The following is a 26511-nucleotide window of genomic DNA, read 5'->3' on the forward strand; positions in this document are numbered from 1 at the left end:
CCCTCACCGTTGGTACATTTTATTACAAACGTAATATTTTATTTACCCTTCCTGTTCTTCCCTGAAGGGCAGAGAATGACCTTGGGGACAGGTAGACCTGAGTCCCAGTCCCTCCTCTGCCTCTTACTAGCTCTTGAATCTTGGGCAAGTAGCTTTAAGATTCCGGGAATTTTTCTGAACCACTGTTTCTTCATTTGAAAGGAATTGTTGCAGCCCTTATGGGATTAGAGATCATGGTGTTGCACGGTCCCTGGGACTCAAAAAAATGTTTGTGGAACTGCCCTGTTGTATTAAACGCTCAAATAGTCCCAAAGGGAGGATAAGTAGACCTGCTTCCACAAATGGGGAGACTTAGGTGCAGAGTGGCTTGTGCATACTGCACAGGGTGAGCACTGGGGCCTGAGTCTCCAGGCCTTCCTCTGAGGGAGGCAGTATGGAGTAGTGGTTAGGGCTCACCCACTCTCTGGAGTCCCTTGGCAGGTTTTCTAAACCTCCGTAAGTCTCACTTTTTCTCCCTGTGAAGTGGGGGATAGTCATAGACTTGCTTTCTATAGTTGTCGTGAGGGTTACACAAGATAACCTTACAAGCACTTAGCATGTGCTTGTGGGATAGTAAGCGCTCAATAAAGTTGCTGTTGTTATTGCTAGTAGTATTACTGGTGGTGCAGTAATAGTAGCAGTAGTAGTTGTTGCAGTCGTAGTAGTGGTAGCAATAGTGATGGTACGGTTCCGCTGGTTTGTGAGCGTCGACCTCTGGCAGCATTGCAAATCTTGGCCCTTTTCCTCCCCTCCTCTGAGGACAGTGTCTGGCTACTCTCCACGAGATCCTTTCTCTAGGGCCACCATTCTCCACCCTTCTCTGCCCTGCCCTGTGTCTGGGGAGGTAAACCCCAGTGGACTGCATCTCCTGGACTCCCCTGCTGATGGCTTTTGTCTTGAGTTGGGCCAATGCGAGGTGGCAGCCAGAGACTAGAGGGCAGGAGGAGAGAGAGTTTGGGGTTATTTCCACCCTCTGCTCCCTCCCTCCATCTCTGGCCTCCTTCTGCAGTGACAGCTCCTGGCCAGCGGTCCCTCTTCCTTGGTTTCACCTCTCACTAGGCTCTTGTTATTCTTTTTCATTAGATGATACCTGTAGCCCTAGGTGTGGTAACAGTTTTCCACAGTTGCTAGTGTTTTTTAATTGAACATCTAGAGTGAATCCCAGTTCTTGCTGAGACACCAAGAGACCTATACACCTATTAAAAAATAATGTATTGGATTGTTTTCATTCTAAAAAAATAAAGTGCTACAACCATTTTGGAAAAAAGTGGCCATTTCTTACACAGTTAAACATAGAATTACTGTATACCATTATTAGGTATGTACCAAGATAAGTTAAATTATATGCCCACACAAAGACAAATGAATATTCATAGCAACTTTATTCATAATAGCCAAAAACTGGGGGAAAAAATCCTCAAATGTCAATCAACAGATGAATGTATAAACAAACCTGGGAATAACTATATAGTGGAATACTACTCAGCAATGAAAATGAACTAACTACTGATGTTGACAGCTGCATTATTAATCATTAATAATCAAAACGTTATTCTGAGTGAAAGAAGGCAGACACAGAATAGTACATACTGTGTGCTTCCATTAATCTGTGCTAACAGAAAGCAGATCAATGGCTGCTGAGGACTGGGGCTGGGGTGAGCGGATTTGACTGTAAAACGGTGCAAGGGAACTTTTGGGGTGATGCAAATGTGCTCTTGATTGTGGATGGTTACACAGGTGTAACGCATCTGCCAGAACACATCAAACTGTACATCTAGAACGGTATTTTTTTTTTTTTTTTTTTTTGCGCTACGCGGCCCTCTCACTGCTGTGGCCTCTCCCATTGCGGAGCACAGGCTCCAGACGCGCAGTCTCAGCGGCCATGGCTCACGGGCCCAGCCGCTCCACGGCATGTGGGATCCTCCCAGACCGGGGCACGAACCCGCGTCCCCTGCATCGGCAGGCGGACTCTCAACCACTGCGCCACCAGGGAAGCCCCTAGAACGGTATATTTTATAGTATATATTTTTTCTCATCGATTTAAGATTTCTATATAATGTTGAAAAACTGCACAAATTTGTATGGAATAGAGCCCAGAAAAATGAAAACTATAGATTGAATAGTAATCTAATTCATCCTAGTATGTATGACAAAGGAGGGGAAATTTGGGTACCATAATTTCTCTCTTCATGGTGTTGGACTTAAATCAGTTGAAATGTATTTCCATACTATAATTTAAGCTTCAGTGAAAGTTTGCTTAATTCTTTGTCTAGTGAAAAAAACCCCAACTTCATGAAGCTTATTAATTTCTACATTTGCTTTATTATTTTAAAATATTAGAGGAATAAAGAATTATAAAAAGAAGAACAAGACCCCAAAGTCCTTAAAACCAGACATCACTCCCCCCATCAACATTTCAGGTGTTATGTGTTTCCTTCCAGTTTTTTTTTTTTTTCTTCTTCTTCTGTACTTAGGTTTTCTACCCTCAGCAGACTTATTCAAATAAAAAAGAAAGCAAGTGCAAAGTCTCCATCGTGAGGGCATTTTTGTTATGACTTTACTTGCCTCAGGGCACCTAGCATAATGGTGAGGAGGTTGTATCCTTCATCCCAAATATATTGGGAGGAAATGAAAATGTTTAGTCTGCAGAAGGGGAGATGGGTCGGGTTGGGGCGGGACACGGTCGTTGGCTTCAAATCTCTATCAGTCAGTCAGTCAATTAAATATTATTGAACTTCTTTCATGTGCCAGCACTAGTAGTATGGTAGTGAACACAGCATGTGGTTCTTCTGCTTGGAGTTAGTCTGGGAGGGAAGGGTATTATTCTTAATAGTAATAACAACAATGGCAATGGCAGTCACTAATATTTATGATGAACCTACTATGTGCCAGGTATTAAGGCTTGTTTTTTCTGTTCAAGTTTTTAATATGTCGTTCTGTTTAATCTCCCAGCACTCTATGAGTAGGTACTCTTTTTATCCCCATTATATGATTGGAAATAATAAAGTGGATTAGAAAGTTTCAGGCCAGTGGGATTGCACAATAAGCAGGTTAAACCTAGGCTGGTGGGTCAGGAGAACTGGAGGAAATGGCATCTCATCTGAGATCTGAGGGATGACAGGCATTAGAGAAACAAGATGACAGCTTCGGAGAACACAGACAGGGGCTATTTTTGCACTGAGGGAAGTAGGCTGTTTTGAGTGATAATTTGGGGTCAGGTGTGACAGAATTGGTGACTGAAAGTGAGTAGTGAGGGAGAAGCCAAGGGTGGCTCCCAGGATGAGTAAGCGGAAACATCAGAAGTGAGGCAGAAGTTTAAACTAAGTAGCATTTAGATTCTCACCAGAGATCTTGATTATTTTCCCCCCTCTGTCAAAAATGCTGCAGAGGGTTAATGTCAACATAATCCTTATTTTTTTCCTGTGAACACCGATGAACCTCTGAAAACCGGAAAAATCTTGACTCTATTACCTTTAGTTAATTCTTTAAGTTTGGGTTCAGAGGTGAGGTGCTACAAACGTCTAATGTAAAGAACACAAGTGTGTCCCTGAAATAGAACAATAACAACTTTGTTTCCTCAACACACTCGTTTCCAGGGTTGAACTGAATATAAGGTGGATTCAAATGGAGACTAAATTAGTTGAAACACCAAGCATTTTCCTAAAATTCCCTTTTTACTTCCCTTTGATGATCTTTGATGATTTATGATGCTATTATTTGAATATTCAAATCCCTTTTTGTAGAGTCTGGGAAGCATAAATAAAAGTAGGGATGGAAACAAGGGACTTCGTTTTTTGTGTATATATCTTCACTGTTACCTGTGCTAAGGTTGTGGTAAAGAAAAATATATCAATATGCTTGGAAAATTTTCAGCTTTACAGATATCAGGTTACTTTATGTGAATTTAAACTTGTCTAATAACAGGGTGAAGGAGAAGGAATGTAAATGTTATGAATTTAAAAAATTGGATACTACATGATTTTTTCAAAGACCTTTTGAATGTAACCATCATTTCCTCTAAAGTATATATCTTATCATATTTAATAAATTGTTTTATAAAAGCAGCAACAACAGAAATGAGGCAGAAGAGCAAGGACTTGGTTTGGGGCAACTTCAGTTTGAGATCCAAATCGTGGTGCTGAGCAAGTAGGGGAGAGCTCTTGGCCGAGAGGTGCACATTTGGGAGTCACCAGCATGAACAGATTTTTAAGTCTGTAGATTGACAAGATGGCCTGGGGAGAGAGTGTCCACAGGGAAGAGACCAGTACCTGGGACAGACCTTTAAGGAATTCCAGTAGGTTAAGGGGTAGGGAGAACAGGAGGAGGAGCCAGGAAAAGGGGAAGGGGCCACGGAGGGCAGGGTCGGGAAGTTACAGGGAGGCTGAGTTCTGTGCAGTCTAAAGAACTTTCTAGTAGTAGAGTTGTTCTTAGGAGGTGGAGCAATCCTTGTCCTGGAGGTGTGCAATGAGAAGCTTGGTGACCAGCCCTCAGGGATGTTGTAGAAGTGGGTGATATCAGATGTCTTTGAATTGGCCCGAGTTGTTCGGTTCTTTGTAAGCAATAAAAATTGACTGTAGGTGTCTTAAAAAGCAAGTGGAAAGGTGTGGGTTTCTACATTCACGCAGTGCCAGGCCTTAGAAAGAACAGGGTCCAGAAGAATGGACCCTGAACAGTGGACCCTGGAACAGGGTCCAGGACAGTGGCTCTTGGATCTAGGTGGCAGGAACTAATGGGCTACCTTCACGTGGCAACACTACTGATTCAAGAATCAAATTCAAGCAAGAGTTTGATTGGCTGATCTTGGGTCACATGCCCCCCCCACCCCCCACCCCCTTGGCCAGGGCAGAGCTGGGCACCTTGATTGACAGCACCACCAAGATTGCACATCATGGAGCAAGGCTGGTTTCCCAAAGGAAAATCAACATGCCACTTACCAGAATGGAGAATGCATGCTATGCAGGCAAAACCAACAGATGCCCACTATAATCTCCATGGCCCTGTCTTTGATTGGGTGATACTTGCAATGTTCACATAACAGCCCACCCCTCCTTGCGGAGCTGTTGCTAGTGTTTTGCCTGTTGGAGGATTAAGTTTCTCTGTTTGCTTTTTAGAGTGAGTTAGGGGACTGGGATTGACGTGAATTTGTCTCTGGGCTTCAAGCCACTAGCTCTGGAGGCACAATTTGGCAGATATGACTCATGTTATTTCTTGACATGACAGTCAAGAAAAGACTTGGCCTTGTGGCTATGTGGCCCCTCCTTCATGAGCAAGGGTAGGAGCTGGTAGTAGACAGATGGTATAAATCTCTGTTGCATCAGCGAGGTGGGTGTGCCCATCCTACAGGCACTTACTGAAAAGAAGCCCAAGTGACAGGCGCCTGTGGGTAAAGGAGACCTGTCAAATCTTATACCTCCTGGTATTTTCTCTTACCTGAGCAAACTCCTAGGTGCAGCCATCCTCATAGGACTACGATATTTACAGGAATAAGGGTAGGGTGAGACACTGTATCCCGTCTTTCCTCAATCCACCAACACGGACTGATCGAATTGAATGTTCTTAATATCAAGCCCCTAAATAAAAAAGAAAAGAGGTCTATTTACAGGAACACATGAAACACAGGAGAAAAGAGGGGCCCTCCCTGCCCATCCTCTAACTTCTCACCTTTGCTTTATTAGTCATACGTTCTTTGGTCTCAGGAAACAAAAACCCAATTCAAGTTGCTTTAGACAAGGAGGGATTTGTTGACTTATACAGAAAAGTCAAGGGGTTCTCCCTTCAGGCTTGGTTGACTCCAGGTGCTCATATGTGGTTATCAGATACCTGTTGGCTCTGCTTTTCTCTTCGTTGGCTTCATTCTCAGGAAAGCTTTTCCTTAGTGATAATAAAGATGGCAGATGCAGACTCATTCCCCACCAGCTTAGCAGTACTGCTGGAAAATAAATCTTCTTTCCTAATAAATTCCAGCAAGAGTCCTGAAGTTGATTCTCATTGGGCGCCTTGAGTCACATGCCCATCCCTGAATCCACACTGTGGCCTGGGTCCTATGTCCACCCTGGGAACTGGGCGTGAGGGCATCCTTAGCCAGCTCACAGGAACTGGGGATCAGGTGCCCCAAATAGAAGCAGAGAGGATGGATGCTGGTTGGGCGTGTTCACCACACTTGGTTTCGGGACCAGCTCTTCTCCTGGTCTGAGAGCTCTAGGGTGGGATGTAGCTGGTGAATGAAGGGATGTTGATGTTTCCCCTCAGGCCATGGCATTTTGTCTTACTGCCCCCGCCTTTGGGGCCTGATCAAAATGGGGAGGCCAAGGGGTCAAGAACAGTCTCCATGTGTTATCCAGACAAGCAGGATATTCCCAGCAGCTGTCCTGCCCAGGCCCTTCTCCCCAGGGTTGGTATAGCAGAAGGTGGTGGTGTGGGGCAGCTGTCTTCTCATGGGTTTGTTTACTTCTGAGGCCTGTCCTTTACCTCTCGTTGGCTCCACTGCTTTATCTGGCTCAGTTAAATAAATTTGGTAACATTATAAATGAAAACACTCCTTTCCTGCATTTGCTGACCACTGCAAGGCTCTTGCTTTTGCTTTTGAGTTCTCTCTGTAGCGCTGGGCTGTTGCTAAACAAATGAAGTTTGTTCCTGCTTCCTCCTCTTTTACAGGAGGCAATCATCATCATCATCACAATTTTGCAAATTCCCTTTAAGGCTGGGTAAATAAATGGTAGCCCCATATGATGGAATAAGATGCAGTTATGGAAACAGGATGAGGTCATTCTCTACATACTGAGATAGAATGGGCCTCCAGCTGTGCTAGTTGGGGAAAAAGCATGGGTAGAGTGTGCAGATCAGCAATGCTCTTCAACATTTGAGTCACCTGTTCCCAGCATCCCCCCAATAACTCAGAATCTCTTGAGGTGGGACTTGAGCCCTGATATGTTTTGAAAAGTCCAAATGACTCAGTGTGCAGCCAGGGCTGAGAACCAGGGGTATAGAATTGTATCATATGGTTGAAACAAAAGGAACATAGATAAAAAACAAGAAGGAAATAATTATACTACATATATAGGTGGAGACTCACATGTGCTGACACACGTGCAGAGAATATCTCTAGAAGGATAGACAAGAAATAGTTCCCTCCAATAATGGAGTAGAGCAGTGATTCTCAACCATATGCTCATCTGTAATGTTTGAATTTTAAGCCATAAGCATGGTATATAGTTTTAAAAAGAAATCCTCACTGCACACCCAAGGCCGGCCAGGCAGGGCTGTGAGATGATTCTGAGCTCACGCAGCTTGGCTGTGCTGGGGCCAGCCGCCCACAGATGCACACGTACCACCCACCGCCCCGGCCACAGCTGCCTTCCTCTTGACTCAGCCGTGGTGGGTGATTTCTGAGTGAGGGGGTGACCAGAAAAGTCCAATCATTCATTTATTCATTCATTGTTAATGCACTCATTCATATTTTTATTAAGAATTAGATATGGGGCAGGTACCTGCCAAGCACGTGAATCTGATCTCATCCTCACAACTATATGTGAAGTAGGTGATCTTATCCCCATTCTGTGGTTGGGGATATTTTAGCTCAGAGATAATAAGTAATCAAGGTGAAAGTATTTGAGTCAGGAAGGCCAGCTAAAACAGAGCTTGTAAACCGGCGGGACTCAGATGTTTTTGGATGTTCTGCACAGAGCTTAAAAAAATTCCCATCCGGCAACACCGGACTAGCGCTCACAGGGCCACTGTTGAATGGAATTGAGTATCCCAGGGATGGACGTGTGCTCTCTAGTTCATCCCATCCACCCATCCCTGCTGTATTACACCAGGCTGGCTTCACTTAGTCACAAGGCCTGGCCTTTGTAGGCATTTAAGTTTGTAACCCCTGCAATAAACTAGGTAGGATGAGCCAACCATTATCTGTCCCATGGGGCTCCTGAGCTGAATTATCCTGTGGAATGTGTCATTTCTACTCCAATCTGGCCTTCAGTCTGTTCTCTGGAGAACTGAGCTCTGTGCCTTGAATTTCCTTGTGGCCATCATGGGATGGGCTATTGGTAGTGATATATTTATGGGACAGATTTGCACAGTAGGGAATGACTAAAATATATTATAGAAAGGGACAGTCATCCAGACTGGCAGGAGTGTGGGGTAATGGAGTGAGAGGAGATAAGAGTAAAGTTAGACGCTGGCTATATGTGGATGGATGGATGTCAGCCTGCGGTATTTGAACTTTATTCTTTAGGCCAGTGCTGTCCAATAATACTTTCTACGATGAGTGCCCAGTGTGGTAGCTTCTAGCCACATGTGACTGTTAAGCACTTGAAATGTGGTTAGTGTGAACGAAGAACTGAATTTTAAATTTCATTTAATTAATTTAAATTGGCATAGCCCCATGTCACCTGTGGCTACCATATTGGACAGTGCAACTTTAGATGATAGGCAGCCAGTGAATGTGTTGGGGCAGGGAAATAATATCAAGCTGAGTTTTCACAGGATGAATTTTCCAGGAGTGTTTAGGCTGCAGGGGGTGGAGGGAAGTAGTTAGGAATAATATTGACAGTATTTACTATATGTTAGGCTCTTACTGTGTCCACACACTGTACTAAGATGACCTCATTTAATCCTCACAACAACTCTATGAGAAAAGCACTGTTATTATTTCTATTTTATAGACTAGGAAACCAAGACACAGCAAGGTCAATGGACTTATTCAAGGTCACAGAGCTAACAAATAGTGGTGCCTGGTGTAGCGTCCGGGCAGCTTGGCTGCAGAACTTGGACTGTAAACCTCTAACCTGGAAGGAAGTAAATAAACCTTCATTGAGAACTTACTTTGTGCCCTGATGCTGTGCATCTGTACACCACGTCTCATTTAGATATCATGGCAATCACATAACATTGGTGGTCTTATCTTCTCTGTGGTTATGGAAACTTTGGCTCATCAATTTCTGGGGAGACCAGTTAAGGTTTCATTGCAAAATTCCACATCTGAGTTACTGAGGGCGGTTAGGGTGGAATCAGTGGGGAGTATACAGGAGGATATGGTATGAAAGATGTTGCGAAGGAAGAATCAGTAGGATTTAGCAATTGATTGGATGGCTGGGGTGAGGAAAGCGGGGGAGGATTTCTTCTGGAACAGTGAGATGAATGACAAACACAAATGCAGCCACGCCATGTGAGTTGAGAGTGTGGGCTCAAGAGAAAGACAAACCTGGTTTCAAATACAAGCATTGCCACCGACTAGCTGGACACCCTTGGGCAAGTCATGGCTCTTTGAGTGTCAGCATCCCTGTCGTTATAACGTGGATCAAAACACCTTCCTCACAGGGCCGTGATGTGGCTCAGGTGAATGGATGTGAAAGCCCTTCCAGACTCAAGTCCATGGCCATGTGAGTCACTCTTCTGAATGTCAGTGAGGCAAGGTGTTAGGTGGAGATGGTTACCAGGCCTTTCTGCCTTTGATCATGGAGATGTTTCCAGAAAGCATGTGGGGGAGCCCCACCTCATCTTGGACACCAGGCAGAATTTCGTGCCAGTGAGTCAGCTTTGACCTGGGAGGAAAGAGGGGTCCTCCCCGGCCATCTCAAAGCAAACTTGCCATGCTGGTGCCTCCAACTCAACTGCCTCTTTCCACCAAGTGCTTTGTGTGTGTTGTCTCATTTGAGCTTCACAACAGCCTTCTCAGAGTAGGTACTGCTATCATTCCCATGTTGGAGAAGGAGGTGGTGGCTCAGAGAGGCATAGTAATAGTAATTGGGTTAGTATTGGCATAGTAATTGGGCTAATGTCCTTCAGTTTATGGCTTGTAAAATGAGGGTTCAAACTGAGGTCCATCTGATCCAGAGGCCTGGCCTGTAGCTCTTGCAGATTGTGGATTTCTCTCTCGAGAAATGGCTGTTTGGAGGCCTCCTGAGAGAGATGAGAGCTGAGGAGAGTGTTGAGGGTCCTTCTCTTTCTTCTCCCAACACAGACATCTGTAGCTAGTGCTGGGATATCTATCTCAGGTAATTATGGATTCGGGGACAAAGATTGCTTCCCAAAGATGTCAGTTTTCCACTTTAGACCCTGGTGAGAATAGGGTACAAGAGATGGATCCACTCCAAAGAGAGAAAATAAAAATTTAATGACTTCATCTAGTTCTCTTTGGATGCAACAAATAAATTATAATGGCTAGAGTTGGGCATTTGGGAGTGGGTGCAGTATGAGGTAGAGTTGGGGTCCCATTGCTTTCTGGGGCCAGATACTCCAGAGAGGTCTCCTGGGATCAATGAGCTGTTTCTGATCCTTGGCTGGTATATCAGTTTATTATTGCTGGTATAACAAATTACCATGAACTTAATGCCTTAAAATGACACAGATTTATTACCTTATAGTTCTGGAGGTCAAAAGTCTGAAAATGGGTCTCATGAGGCTAAAATCAGGATGTCTGCAGGGCTTCATTCCTTCTGGAGGCTCTAGAGGACAATCTGTTCCTTGCCTTTTCTAGCTTCTAGAAGCCGTCCACATTCCTTGACTTGTGTTCCTTTCCAGCAATGACATCACTCCAGCCTCTGCTTTTATAGTCACACCTCCTTCTCTGACTCTTGAGTCTCCTGCCTCCCTCTAATAAGGACCCTTGTAATTACAATTAATTGGGCCCACCAGCATAATCCAGTATAATTCCCATTCTCAAGATCCTTAATGTAATCACATCTGCAGAGTCTATTTTGCCATGTAAAGTAACATAATCACAAATTCCAGGGATTAGGACGTGGACATCTTTGGTGAGGTTGGGGAAAGATGTTATTCTACCTACAGGCCTGTGACCTTTGTGATTTTACATGTAATACGGGAGGAGTGGAGGACGATAGTACTTGGGACCTTAATCTCATTCTCTGCTGGAGCCAAGTAGCAGCTTCCCCTTTTAAACAGGTCCTGCATGCATTCTCCCATCTGACCCTCAGCCATTTTCATTGCTTATCTGTCCCTTAGGCATTTGAGTTTGAGACCGCATTGTGTAGTCCTAAGAAAGCATGGCTACGGGTTGGATTCAGAGGGCTGTAGGCTGCAGGCTTTTAACCTCTACAGAGCAAGGAGTTATTGAATAAACTGTGAAGCATCTAGGAATTCTTGGCTCTTACGAGGTACCTGTTTGAAAGTAGGACCTGGTACGTGTTTCAGCAGCTCATTGAATGTTGGCTCTTATTTAAGAAAAGCTAGTTTTATCCTGAATTTGCCAAACAGAAATGTGGGGGTGTTTGTTTGTATCACAAAAGGGTTCAGTTTGTTTCTTTAAATAGCCAGCCCTACTACTTTTCTGTGAAGTGTTTTAGTTAGTGGGAAATGTGATTTGCAGAACTTTTCAGAAGCACGTTGTATAAAGTAAGTACCTGCACTGGAAGGTCATCAACTTTCCAGTCTGTTCCCAGCTTCTCTGTAGAGTATGCTGGAGTATAGCCTAGTCCCTTGGCATATTGAGTCTACCTTGGTAGGGATGGATTGTTTATTGTGTGGCTAATTGGAAGGCTGCCTAAAGAGACCTAGTTGATGACTGGTGTCTTCCTACCCCTGTCTATGGTGGTAGAATGTGGAAAGCCAGCCAGGAGCTACAGCTACCATGAAGTTGATTGGGCGTTCTTCTTTTTCTGTGGCTGATGATATACATTCTTTTGTTCATTCATTCACCAAACATTTATTTACATATCAGTTATGTACCAGGAATTGTGGTAGACACTAGGAAACTAGAGGTGAGACCCCCTCCTTCCCTCAAAGAGAGTATGGATGAATAAGATCATAACTGATATTTTGGATATTTTGAAGAAAGGTTCTAGACTAAAGTAGTTGCTTATAAATGGTGAATGGTGGGCGGGGGGAGGAGAACTTTCCTAAACATCTCTGGGTTAAGGAAGAAATGAAAACCACAGTAATAGGCCACTTAGAAACTTAAAACAGTGATGGCACTAAATATAAAACATAGGATGCAGCCAAAGCTGTGCTTGAAAGGAAAGTTTTTAGCTTTACAATCTTAAAACTTTTAATGAAGAAGAATGGGAAGAAATTAACTGAACAGTCAATTCAAGAAGCTTTAAAAAGAATAATGAAAAAAAGCAGCAGACATTTGTTGAATACTCATGATACGCTAGGCACAGTTCTGAGCATGGATTAGCTTGTTTAATTCTGACAACACCACTGTAATATGGGTATTATTATTATCACCGTCATTTTTCAGAGAGAAAACTGAAGCACAGGGAGATAAGGTAATGTGCCCAAGTACTATAGTTTACAAATGATGAATGCATCCAAACCTGGCCATTTGACTCCAGATACTCCCCACTAATAAGGAATAAAAGTACAAATACAAATAAAAGAAGTAGGACAAGTGAGAGTAAAACTAACAATTAATCAAGTAGGAAAAAAACAATAGAATTGAGAAATATGTCCATGATTTGCTTCTTTAAAATGAAAGAATAATAAAATAGACAACAAGGAAGATGAACCTCTGGAAAAAATAAAAAGAGAGATTCCCTAACAATACAATGTGAAGAAAGCACGAGAAAGGGCACAGCACCATCCCAGATAAGATGATGCAGTTGAAACACACTGAGAAGAACACTATGGATAATTCCAAAGGAAAATATAAATTCCAGAAGTTAGTTTGAGGAGAGAGTGAGGGAGAGGTGAAGCTGGTAGACGCTCCAAATGGGACAGGACTGTCTGCTGTCATCCCTTTTATTCCATATTGTTCTGGAAATTCTTGACATGGAAATATAAGGGGAAAAAAAGAGGCATATCTATCAGGGAGGAGAAGAGAAAAATGTTATTATTGGGGATAATATGATTCTCTACATGGAAAACTCAATGGAAGCAACTGAAAACCCACAAAAACTATTACAGATTTAAAAAATACTTACAAAATAAATACACTGAAAGTTTATTTCTTTCCTATTTGTAAACTTGGAAAACAAAATGCGAAAGATTTCAAAAATCATAATAGCGTAGAAAAAGGACCTCTCAGATAATACTAAGTGAGAAATTTGTAGAACTATAGAGAAAATTAAGACTTTATTGGGAGACATAAAATAAAATTTTAACAAAGGGACACCCTATTCCTGCTAGAAAGACTCATTGTTATGAAAGTGTTAATTACCAAAGTCCCAATAAATTTTTTTTTCTGGGGGTGGGAAATTTACTAAATATAATTCCAATAAAAATTACATTGGTTTATTTATTTGTTTGTTTATTTATGGCTGTGTTGGGTCTCCTTTGCTGCGTGCAGGCTTTCTCTAGTTGCAGCGAGTGGGGGCTACTCTTCATTGTGGTGCAAGGGACTTCTCTTGGCGGTGACTTCTCTTGTTGCGGAGCATGGGCTCTAGGTGCGTGGGCTTCAGTATTTGTGGCATGTGGGCTCTGTAGTTGTGGCTCACGGGCTCTAGAGCACAGGCTCAGTAGTGGTGGCGCACGGGCTTAGTTGCTCCGTGGCCTATGGGATCTTCCCGGACCAGGGCTCGAACCTGTGTCTCCTGCATTGGCAGGTGGATTCTTAACCCCTGCACCAGCAGGGAAGTCCCTCCGTCGGTATTTTTAAAAGCTTGATAAACCGATTCTAAAGTTCACTTGGAACTCTCCGTGACTGCCAAGAAAATGTTGAAAATAAGGATAATGAGGGAGGACTTGCCCAACCAAGATACAACATGTTATAAAGGTACTATAATTAAATCCCATATTGCTTTATTATAAGACAGATCAGTGGAACAGAAGGCCCAAAGACAGACCCCAGTGTATATAATTATTTAGCATATAATAAAGTTGGCATTTGAGATCAGTGGAGAGGGGATGAATTATTCAGTAAAAGATGCTGGCACAATGGATTACCTATTTGGAAAAAATGGCAAATTAGGTTCCCATGTCATTAAAGATAACCAAGAAATTACAGATGATAAAAGAGTTTAAAGTGCAAATGATGCCATATAAAAGTTAAAAAAAAGGAATTGTATTTATAGGAATTTGGGTCATATGGGAAGGCCTTTTGAAGTGTAGTTGGATTAAGTTTTCTTTGTCCATTTTTTTCTTTTAGTGGTCTGCAAGTTATATATAATATTTCTATTCTTATTTTTATTCCTAATTGTTAACACACATATTCAAACTTATAATGTCCTAAATGCGGTTTCTCAATGCCTATAAACTCCTGAGGAATAAGACAAGACTCTTAGCATATTGCAATTTTATAGTCTTTTTACCAACCCCATCTCTTATGACTTAAGTCTCTCTTCCCCTGCCCCGCTTTTCTTTTTGTTCTCTCTTTCACCACTGTTTGTTATGCCCCATTCATTCATTTTGTTGTTGTTTTGCGGAGTGTATATTCTCTATTACTTCTTTTGTGGGAAGTAAGTTTTCCAAGTTCTTATATTCTGGAAATGTATTTATTTTGTACTTTCACTTGAATGCTAGGTTGGCTGTGTATGGGGTTTTAGGTTCAAATGACTTTTTCTAAACCTTTGAAGACATTGCTCCATTGTATTCTAGAATTCAAAGTTGCAGACAAGAAATCTGGTGTTAAAATTATTTTTGTTCCTTTGTCAGTAATCTTTCTCCTCTTCTCCTCCTGCCACTGCTGGACACGTCCTCACAATGATCTCAGAGCCTTGAAAATCCTCACCATTAGTTGTTTTTTTCATTCACATCTATTGACACTGGATAGTTTCTTTCAATTTAATGACTCAAATCCTTCTTAATCTTTAGAGGACTTCCTTCTATTTTCTTTAATTACACATTCTTTACCGTTCTCTCTGTTCTTTCCTGAGTATCCTTCTATATGGTTGTTAGAATTTGGGGATCTATCCTACAGTTTTGTATCGTTTCTTTTATTTTTTCTTGCTTTTTTGCAGAATTCAGGGAAAATCACTCAATTTAGACTCCAGTTTGCTAAGTTCCTCTTTAGCTGTCTCCATTCTATATCAGCCCAACCACTGAGTTTCCAATTTGGGCAGTCATATTTTTCATTTCCTGACCTTTGTTTTTCTTTGACTCTTCGTTTTGTTTCAAAATGAAAGTGGGCTTATTTTCCCTGATTATATAATTAATACTCATTATCAACATTTCAAACAATACAGATGTAAGATTGTAAGTAAAAATAATCTGTAGTCCTACTGCCCAGAGATAACCATCAGTGGCATTTTTTGGCCACTGCTCATGTATTTCTCTCAGCAGTCACAGATATACAGGCACAGAGAGGGACCACCCCCCCCCCACACACACAGCACACACTGTTTGACACAAATGTCTTCAGACAAAGCATATATTATTTATAAAATACAGTAAATACTAAAACAGAAAGGGGAGAAAGCAAAGGAGAAAGCAATTGGCCCCTTTGGAACTCTTGTTTTAAACCACGAGCGTTTAAAATGTTTTTATTACAGAAAATATACGTAAAAGTAGAGAGATTAGTATAATGAATCCTTCTGTGTCCATCAGCCAGGGTCAGTAATGAACAGTCGAGACTCATTTTTTTTTCCCATCTATAACCCTCCCCTTTCTATCTCCTTTATGTCACACTGAATTATTTTGAATAGAATCATCTTATCCACAAAGATTATAGGATGTATTCTTAGAGGTAAGTATTCTTTAACAAAAATAATCATAATACCATTATTACATCAAAAATTATAATTCCCTAATATCAATAACAATCGTTCTCTCATACCATCAAAAAGTGAATATATCCACTTTTCTGATTGTCTCATAATTTTAAAAAACTATTAGTTTGTTTAAATTAGGACCCAAACGAGGTCTACATATTGCATTTAGTTGATATGTTTCTTAAATCTCTTTGAATTTATGTTTCTCCTCTGCCCTGCTACTTTCCTCTTGCAGTTTTCCATTTTTGTTTGTTTGTTTGTTGTTGTTTTGAGCAGTTTTAGGCATATAGAAAAATTGATTGGAAAATACAGAGTTTCCATATACTCCCTCAACCCCATTTCCACCCTAGTTCCCCCTATTATTAACATTTGCAAGTGAAATAAATCAAAAAGAGAAAGAGAAATACCATATGAACTCACTTATATCTGGAATCTAAAACAAAAACCAAACCAAACCAAAACTAAAAAGCGAACTTGTAGATACAGAGAACAGATTGGTGGTTGCCAGAGGTGGGGGTGGGGAGTGAGTGAAATGGGTGAAAGTGGTCAAAATAAAAAGTTCTGGGGATGTAATATATAGAGAGTTGATTATAGTTAATAGTACTGTAGTGTATATTTGAAAGTTGCTAAGAGAGTAGATAAAAGATCTTATTACAAGAAAAAAAATTATAACTATTTTTGATGATGGATGGATGTTGACTTACGGTGATCATTTTGCTATGGTCATATATATATATATATATATATATATGTATATGTATACATATATATAGAGAATCATTATGTTGTACACCTGAAACTAATATAATGTTATATCAATTATATCTCAATTAAAAAAATGAAGACATCTATATTCAATATCCTATGGCAAACCATAATGGAAAAGAATATTAACAAAAAAGAATGTAAAAAAAAATGAAATGGCGTGCCTTAGAATCGTTAGGAGTATTAAATGAATTAATATATGTACAGTGCTTGTAAAGAATCTTGCATTAGTGTGGTACATTTGTTACAATTGATGAGCCAATAATGATACATTGTTATTAATTAAAAGCCATTGTTTATACTAGGGTTCACTTTTTGTTTTATATATTCTCTAAATGCAGCCGTCGCTACAGTATCGTCCAGAAGAGGACAGATGCTCTCCTCTCCTCTTCCAGTTTATTTGTTGAAAAAACATCTTGTAGCTTACCACATTCTTGTGTATTAAAATTTTGTTTTTTCTCATTGCCTCTCTGTGGTGTCATTTAAAATGTGTCTGTCACTTGTAGTTGCGGTAAATTGGTAGTTGGATGAAGATTCTTGAACTGATTCAGGTGTGATTATTTTGGCAAGAATACTTCACAGGTAGTAGGATTCTTCATAGCACTTTGATCAGCAGGCAGGTAGTGTCTTTTTCTGATGTTGGCAGCATTGATGATTGTTGCCCAGGTCCATTATATCACTAGTGGTAACCTTGAGGTTTCCTGTCCTGTTTTCATTTACTGAGAATGTCCTTTAGAAAGATTCTGAGCATGGTGCCCATCCTCCAGGAGTCCACAGTCTAGAGTTTATAAAAATAGATTTGAACAACAACAAAAAATAGTTTTATTTTGTATGTATTCTCTAATTGTCCCTCCCCCTAAGTAATATAGTCCCCAAATAGTGGAGCGTTTAACGCATACAAATTCAAACATATGTATGTACACATTTGGTTTCAAGCTGCTAAAGTAACAATGTAAACATGTAGCCTGTTTCTTCCACTTGATGGTTGCTCCTGGGTGAGATGCAGGTGTGGGTCCGCCGTTCCTGCTCACTCTTTTTCTACATGCCCTTCACATTATGCATCTCTCTAAGTGTGATTCTAGTGATTAAATGTACATACTTCATAAGCGTTATGGACCTAAACACAAGCCAACAGCTAGCTTCCTGTGGTGCCCAATCTGAAAAACAACATTCTGTTCCAAAAGTAGTGGAAGATCATACAACTTAAGCGATCTTCACTAAAGTGTAATTTTGAGCATATGTGATCTTTTGAACCCTAGTTAACATTACAAGCGAAGTAATTTGCAAGTTGTAACATCCGTGTACCCAAGAGTTTGACTTCAATAAAAGACAAGGTGCAGAAGCTGAAGGCATTGTTTATTTTGGTATAAAGCCTTTACTTGTCGGGAAGTCCAGGTTTAACGATTTCTTCCTCTCTTCCCCTCCTTCCCTACTCTCCACTTTCCTTTTCCCCCACTCCTACCCTTATTTTCTCTTTTGCAGTCTGCTGTTTTGTCGTGCACAAGCGGTGCCATGAGTTTGTCACTTTCTCCTGCCCGGGTGCTGACAAGGGTCCAGCCTCCGATGTAAGTAACGGGCCCCGGTCACCTCTCTCTGTCCACAGTCAATGCATCCTTTTGGGTATCTGTGAGTACACTGAGACAGAAAAGTCAGGATGTCATGGTCCTATAGCCTCTGAGACGATTTTCGTTTTAATGGGAAAGAACAAAACAACAAAACATTTTGAGAGGGGTGTGTGACTTCAAGAAACCAGCTAGTTTCCCTACTGTGATTCTGCAAAATGTCTTCATGTTTATGGCTGAGGCATGAGAGTGGTGGGCAGCGGCTAAATTTTTATGGCTACTATAAAAAGGTAGTTAGGATGGTACCTTACAGTGTACTTTTTAGCCCTTTGGTAGGGAATTTTTTGTACTAGGGCCCAAGAATTAGGAAGAAGTGAGCTTATCCTGCTACTGTGTACCCCAGAGTATGATTACTGCTGGTGGGACAAGGGATGCTTCTGGGTAAACGTGGCAATTTTTGTTTTGATCATTATGGATTTATTTTAATATGGATTGGAAAATGTGTCTAGTAATGGTTTTGCATTTATGGTGGGGATATAAAATTTCCTGTCTAGGTAAAGTTAGTTAGGTTAAATAAAAAATAAAGAGACTCAAGGAAAATATTAAGTGAATGGCAGTGTGAGTGCTGTTAAGGATATGGCAGAGTCTTGGTGCAAGTTTACCAAAAGTTTGGGGTACCATGTGGATTGCCTACCCAACAGCCATTCCTAACCCCCACTCTTTTTCTGGCAGAGGCCACCTCTCATGCTAAAAGCTGAAGATGCCTGATACTTGTTTTCCCAGGCTCCCTTGCAGCTAGTGAGCGAGCACGTGACCCAATTCTGCTCAGTGGGAACTGCAGGGAAGTCTGGGCAGGGCTTCTAGGAAGACTTTCCTTTCTGATAAAGGAAGACACTCCTTACTTTGTTCTGTTGGACATTTTTGTGGGAGGATATAATGCACAGAGTTGTGGCAACTGTTTGAGTCAATGAGGGAGACACGGCTGACATCCTGAGCATGGCAGGGTGGAAGAGTTGAAGGGATCTGGGTCATCGATGACATTGGTGAGCTGCTGAGCCAACGCTGAGTTCTCTTATGCCCAGACTCTGTATGTGAGATAAGAAGCACCTCTTATTGGTAAAGTCTCATTGTTTGCATTATTCTTTTCCATGGAGCTGAAACTGTCCTGGACCTTCCACCATGCACACTCTTCCATTGGCCCAGTCATGAACTGCGTTCAGCGTACCCTTTGTGCAGCTGTCACCCCTGGTTCTCTTATTTTGTTCCTGCTTTGGTTCACCTTCCTGGAATTTTCCCCATTGGCTTTGTCTCCCACTGGTCCTGTCCTGGTCCCTTAGACTTGACAGCTGACCTGAGGTTGCGTGAAGTGGGTGGTGATAACTACCTCTGTTATTGCATATGTTCTTGCTGGCCTTCTGTAAGTGGTCATCTGCCATTTGGCTGCAAATCACGGGCATACCACGCACACTCTAGAGCTAATACTGAAGTTGCTTTGCTTGGAGACTGTGGTACTTGGGTTTAAAAACTCCAGGCAACAGAGAACAACCAAAGCCTTCACAGGCTTGTTTGCAGAGACAAAGATGGGACCATTCTTCATGTTCTCTCAGATCACACTCCCTGACCCTTTTAATGCAATTCCATCTCTTGTCCCCAGGAAAGCAGGCAGGGAAGATTGGGGGGACAGCATGGCTCCATTATGCAAGCTCTGAATGTTCATGCAGACCAAGGCTTGGTACTCAAAGAGCAGCCAAGAGGATGGTGTTTCCCATATCCTGTCTTTATTCATTGACTTTTTATGTTGCCTAAGATAGAAAGAGCTCAAACTGTTTTATGTGAAAAGGGAAATTTTGGTCCCTGAAACTGAAAAGCTCCAAGGGTAGACTGGCTTCAGACACAGTGAATCAAGGGGCCGAAATGAGGTCTTCAGGAATCTCTTTCTCCACGTCTTGGCCCAGCCTTCCTCTATCCTGGTTTCTGTTTCAAGAAGATTTTTCTCCTAACGACAGCATGATGGCTGTGGTACCTTTAGTCATAATGTCTTATCAGTGCTGCAGTTCCAGTGACAAGAGCTAAAGTCTCATTGGACCCTGGGTCATATGTAACCAGAGGATGGTTATGCTGATTGGCAGCCCTGGTTACGTGCTTACTCCTGGCGAGGAGGGCCGGTGTGCCTACCCCATGATTTGAGAGTGGGGGAGAGGTGGTCCCTCAGAGGAGAACTAGAGAAGCAGTATTGTGTACTGGTTAAAATCGTAGGCTATGGATGGAGCCTAGACATGTGTAACCTTGGGCAGAGTACTTAACTCCCTTGTGCTTTTTTTTTTTTTTTGTATTCCTCAGCTGAAAATGAATAAAACCCTACCATATAACTTTGCTACGAGTATCCACTGTATACATATAAGACAGTGTCTGGTACGTATGTGAAGATGATAATGACAGTGCTAATGAATTACAGTGAATACATGCTGGGCAGACAGCAAGGACAGATGTCTACCAAATATGTCTGAAGAATGAATGGGTCCTCTGCCTGCCACCTGGCAGTTGTCCTTCCTAGGAGTGTGTAGGCGCCGTAAGTTGTAGGAGACCCTGCTCTTTGTGAATGGAGCCATGCAGCCGTTCATTGCCTTGGGCATGGGGAGAGCAGGCAGTACTGCCTGCAGCCAGCATGCATAGGATTTGGCAGCCTACCTGAAATGATTCTATCTCTGGACACAGTTCCAAGGAGGCCGGTTGGCACTGAGGATGATGAATTGGTCCAGACTCCTGAACTGACTTGACTTGGTTCATTGACCTTTTTCTGTCCAGGGGTGGAGACATGATTAGAGATCTGGCCACACCTACTTGCCAACCTGGCCAGGCTCTCTGAGGTATGGAGGAGTGCCTTCCTCCTTTGTGACCTTGGAGGAGCTGGCGTGCAGCAAGCTCATGGAGTAGAAAAGCACGGTCTCCATCCGTGAACAAGGAATGTGCTAGGTTTTGTCCCCTACGTTCTGCTATTCCAAGTCCAGTCTGAGTCAGGGAATATTCTGGATATTAGTAGATCTTTGTGTGGTTGGCATCCTTCTAGGTCTCCATCATGGCATATTAGGCTACCTGAGGGAATTTTATGAATCAGGCTTTGTCCCAGTGAACCCAGCTACTGACCCAACCATTCAGTGCCCATGGGAACAGGCAATACATATGGGCACCCACCACTGGGGGACCTCAAAACACAGCAGAGTTCCTGGGTGGTACTTCTGGTCATCTGTAGGCATCTTCCTTGTTCTTGGTCTCATCTGCTTGGAAACGCTCAATCCTGCTGTCTCTTCGACCTCTCAGGGAGACCAAGTCTCTGGCATTGCCGTAAGCATTACATATGGACATTACAGTTACCCAGCACTTAGAATACTGACCACATACACAGTGTCCTGAGAGATCTTCTCAGAACAAGAAAGAGAGGACTTGTCTCTGAGGGCTGGGACTAGGATGAGTCAAGTGGGGTACTTGTCTTGGGCACAAAATTTAAGGGATTCTTACTTGTGTCTGTGGATGTCTGGTGGCTGGTTGATCTAGGATGGCCCCATTCACATGACTGTCGGTGAGCCGGTTGGTGGCCTGGGTGCCTTGGCTCTCCTCCACATGGCCTCTCATCCTCCAGCTGGCCAGCTCTGCCTTGTTCACATGAGGTTTCAGGGTTCCAAGAGTCCCAGTGCAGCAGTGCTTTTTCAGCCTGTGCATCATGTTTGATAATGTACCACTGGATCAAGTAGTCTCATGGTCAAGCCCAAATTCAAGTGGTAAAGAAATAGACTTCACTCTTCATTGAGGGGAAAGAATCTCTGGTCAAACTACTGAAGGTCCTGTTGACCCAGGGGACCACTGTGGAACAGCATCCCTGGAGGCCATCACACTGGACTTCAGAAAAGACCTGTGGGTCTCACTGTAGTTCAGAGTCACAGATGACCTCAGTAGGAGAACAGACCTCATTTATTGCCTGCCCCAGGTCCCTGGCTGACTTAGTGCCCTCCAGCTACAAATGGGACTTGGGCAATTTAAGGATCATGCCCAGAGACAATGGTGGTTAAGAGTGTGGATTCTGAAGTCAGTCATACCTGAGTTCAGGTCCTGACTCTGCCAGTTACTCATGAGGTGACCTTGGGTGTGTCATTTTCCTTCTCTGTGGCTCAGTTTCCTTATCCATAAACTGGGATATTAGTACCAACCACATAGATTTGTTGTAATAAGTTTTAAGAAATCATTAAAATGAATAAGAGTTAACTACAACCACAACAAAAGGATTAACAGCAAATGGATTAAAGAGTCATTGCATGAAAGTGTTAAGCACAAGTGTCCTTGTAAGCCCCTGGTGCAGGTAGCTGAGGGCATTTCCATTACTCTACTTACCTCCCTAGTCAGGAATATACTGATAATTCTGTCCATGCCTCCACCCAGATCATTCCCTTAGGACGTAATGACTGTTTCCATTTCCATTACTTTACACAAAACCTCAAATTCTGTGGTGCAATGCTGAGAAAAGAACCTAGACTTTGGAGCCAGAAAAAACTCAGTGTCAAAATCCAGTGCTGACGCTTACAGCTCCATTGATCTTGGTAAAATAATTTCAGTTCTGTGACCCTTAGTTTATATCTTTAAAATGGGGAAAATAGTATGTATGCCATAGTTTTTTTTTTGGTGAGCATTCAATGAGAGTCTGCTTGAACCACGTCCAGAATAGTGTCTGGCACAAAGAAGGCACTCAGTAAATGCTTTCTAAATTATTATTAATCCTTGGAGGAGTCTCTCCTACTCAAGAAGGGGGATGCAGGACCTGCCAAGGAATAATAGGTAATAATAATAGCTGACTTTGCTGAGCAGAGGCTCTGTGCCAGGCAGTACAAAAGTACGAAAGGACTCTTGAGCTGGTTTGTCTGAAGATAATGTCTTCAACATTTTATGGTTTTAGAAATAATAATTTCTTATCATGCATATCAAGGTACTGAATAAAACTCACTGTTACGCCCTGTGCCCTCCTGATTCCATCACTAAATCAGTCAGTGAAAGACACTGGCAGTAATGTTGAGTGTATCCTTTTGTGTTTCTTAATCAAGTCTTATTTTATGAAGAAATATATTAAAAATGATAAATCATGTGTTAGATGTTGAAGATTTAATAAAAGGGAAATAAAAGAAAATTTTAAAAGAATGTTAGATTTATACATTAAAAAGAATATGCATATAAATGCTAATGGGCTTGAAAATCTGGTTGCAATGGATGATTTTCTAGGAAATTTTAAATTGGCAATTTTGTCTCAAGAAGAAATTGAAAACCATAACAGGAGAATAATCAAGAGAGAAATGAGAACATTGCCCAAGAAGTTTTTCTTCTCCCAGAGCTCCAGAATAATAGGCTTCATGGGTAAATTATTTTAAACTTTAGAAGAATATGAAGGATTTCTCTTCATTTTATTTTATTTTATTTTGATTTTCATAACAGTGAGCCTTAAAATATCTTTATGTTTCTTTATTTTTGACATGCTTTACTTTTTTTATTGAAGTATATTTTGATGTACAATATTATGTAAGTTACAGGTATATAATATAGTGCTTCACAATTTTAAAGGTTATGCTCCATTTATAGTTATTATAAAATATTGACTCTATTCCCCTTGTTGTACAATATATCCTTGTGGCTTATTTTATACCTAATCTGTTCATTTTAAATTGTATCAAATTACAGAGAAAAAGTAAACCTTCACAATTTTAAAAATTGAAAATGAGATAAATCCAACTCAAATCAGCACTAGGAAAAGAGATCAGCTCATGGGAAGGACATTGAGAAGGAGTAAGAGCTTCAGGGACAAGGGCCTCAGACACTGGAACTGAGGATCCAATACTTGCAAGATGTTTTCTCATTATCAGCTGTATCAGTTAGCTTTGCTGTGTAACAAACCATTCCAAAGTTTAGTGGCTTCAAACAATAATCATTTATTATTTCTCATGATTCTGTGGGCTGCTTTGGTCATTCTTCTGATCTGGGTCTCTTCAGCTGATCACTGCTGAGCTCTCTCATGTGTTTGGTCAGCTAGTGCCTTGGCTGGTGCAGGATCACCTTGGATAGCTTCAGGAACACGACTGACACTTGGCAGCCTGTTGTCTGGTACACTTCATTCCTCCTCCACGTGGTCTCTTTTCCTCCCAGTAGGCAGGTTTAGGCTCTTTCACACACTGGTCTCCGGGTTCCAAGTGTAGCAAGAGAGGGAAACCCCCAAAGCACAGGTGTTTTTCAAGCTTTTATTTGTGTCACAGTGGTTATGGCCAAGAACAGACTCAGAGGTGGAGAAATAGACTTCACCTCTGGATAGGAGGGCCTGCAAAGTCGCAGAGATGCGTACAGGAAGGGGAGATTTGTGGCCATTTTGTAGTCTACCACACCTGGCCCTTGCCTGCTGTGCCAGCTGTCTCATTTGTCCTTCCAGATCCTCTTTGCTTTCTCCCTGAGAGACTGACCTGTAAGGGCTGCATCTGTTGGGGTTCCCTTACCCTCTGGCTCAAGGGGAGGGACTGATAGGAGATTGGAGGGTGAGCCCAGGGTATTTATCATGAGGTCTTCTTCGCTTTACCCTTTGAAGGTCGCTGCTCCTCTAAAGGCAGCCATCTCTACACAATTCTCTCCTTTTGGGTTCCAGGAACTACTCTCTTCCCTTGTCCCTTTGCTCTTAATTGCCCCCAGTTACTACATTCTCCCTCATGGTTTCTCAACACCATGCCCACACCTTTCTAAATAGTCCTTTCATGAAACCTGCCTTAAACTCTCTAATTTCAACATGCCATTTGTTTCCTGCTGGGACCCTGACTGATTTGTCCTTGTCTCATTTGTGCCTACTGTAGACAGGACATGTCTGTAAATATGTCTGTCAGCCTGGTTGTAGTTGACCCCAGGGAAAGATGGAAACCCTAGAGGAAGAAGTGGCCTTCTTTCTTCCTGCATTCATAATCAGTCTCAGGAAAGGGTTCTGATTGATTGGTCCTCAGTTGTTAAGGGAATGAACTCTTTACAGTTTATCAAGCCTGGATCACGTGGCATCCCTACGGCTCAGAGAGCAATGTATGTTATAAGAAGAGGGGATGGGAAACTTTGAGGAGCAGACAAAATCAATAGCTATCACAGTTTATTCTTATAAGCTACCTTCACCATGGTAACCAGCATAACCCAATAAAGTTGGCATAAAAAACTAAACTAGGGACTTCCCTGGTGGTCCAGTGGGTAAGCCTCTGTGCTCCCAATGCAGGGGGCCCAGGTTTGATCCCTGGTCGGGGAACTAGATCCCACACGCTGCCACTAAGAGTTCGCATGCTGCAACTAAACATGCCGCAACGAAGATCCTGCGTGCGGCCACTAAGACCCAGCACAGCCTAATTAATTAATTAATTAAAACAAGACTAAACTATAGTAAACTTAGAGTCTAAATTTAAAGATCCTAAATAAAATATTTAATACTATTTAGTTCTTGGCGTAGACATATTGGTTCAGATAGACTTTTAGTGTGAAAGAAGCAATCTAGAGAGAAAAATAACAAAGAACATTTTGGTCAATATAACAAACTATAAAGACAAGATAAAAATTAGCCAGCAAGGAACTGTGAAATCCAGAAGGTATACATTTCAGTTTATTTCAGTTACCTAACCCAATGTAAATGGATTGAAATTCTCTACTAAAAGGAGAAGACTTATCAGACTGGATAAATGTATAATTCTAGGCATTGCACAAGAGAAACTTATTAGGTTAAAAATAAAAGAGGCAGGGCTTCCCTGGTGGCGCAGCGGTTGAGAGCCCGCCTGCCGATGCAGGGGACGCGGGTTCGTGCCCCGGTCCGGGAAGATCCCACATGCCGCGGAGCGGCTGGGCCCGTGAGCCATGGCCACTGGGCCTGCGCGTCCGGAGCCTGTGCTCCGTAATGGGAGAGGCCACGACAGTGAGAGGCCCGCGTACCGCAAAAAAGAAAATAAATAAAAGAGGCAAAGATATACCCCCAAAACACACATGCATATAAAACAGGGCCTTAATAACAATATCAAAAGAAATAGGACTCAAAGTAAAAAGCATAGACAGGAGGAAGAGGGGAAAAGATTAGACTAATTTACACACTCACCAGTGTGTGTAAATTAGTCTAATCTTCCTCCAGAGAATATTACCAATATGTACCAAAAGTGTTAATGAACTTTTTGGCTTAAGAATTTTTACTAAGGAATTATTTAAGAATATGTATATATATTTAGCTAAATTGATATTCATTGTCTCAGTATTTAATACTAATGAAAAATTGGAAACAACCTGAATGACTGCCAGTTAGGGTTTTTGTAAGTAAAACATATCCATGTGATGGGATGCTGTACAGTGTTTAAAATGTCACAGTGTCTGGGGTAACGGAAATGTCCTATGTCTTGATTGGGATGGTGCCTAGCCAGGTGCACACATTTTTCAAAACTCGTGAAACGGTCTGCTTAAAATCTGTACATTACTGTATGTCAATTATACTTCAATAAAAAGTCACAGTGATTCAA

General features: G+C 41.9%; 1 protein-coding gene across 2 annotated transcripts in view; it reads left to right on the forward strand.

Moving 5' to 3' along the window:
* PRKCB (protein kinase C beta) overlaps positions 1 to 26511 on the forward strand; it is a 312263-nt gene that overhangs the window by 113900 nt on the left and 171852 nt on the right. For both annotated transcript variants that reach the window (XM_004268583.4, XM_004268584.4), the window contains exon 3: positions 17892 to 17974. In XM_004268583.4, coding sequence (XP_004268631.1) covers positions 17892 to 17974 — 83 coding nt within the window. The remainder of the gene's footprint in view (positions 1 to 17891; positions 17975 to 26511) is intronic.

This window comes from Orcinus orca, chromosome 16 (assembly GCF_937001465.1).
Source record: "Orcinus orca chromosome 16, mOrcOrc1.1, whole genome shotgun sequence".
NCBI lineage: Eukaryota > Metazoa > Chordata > Mammalia > Artiodactyla > Delphinidae > Orcinus > Orcinus orca.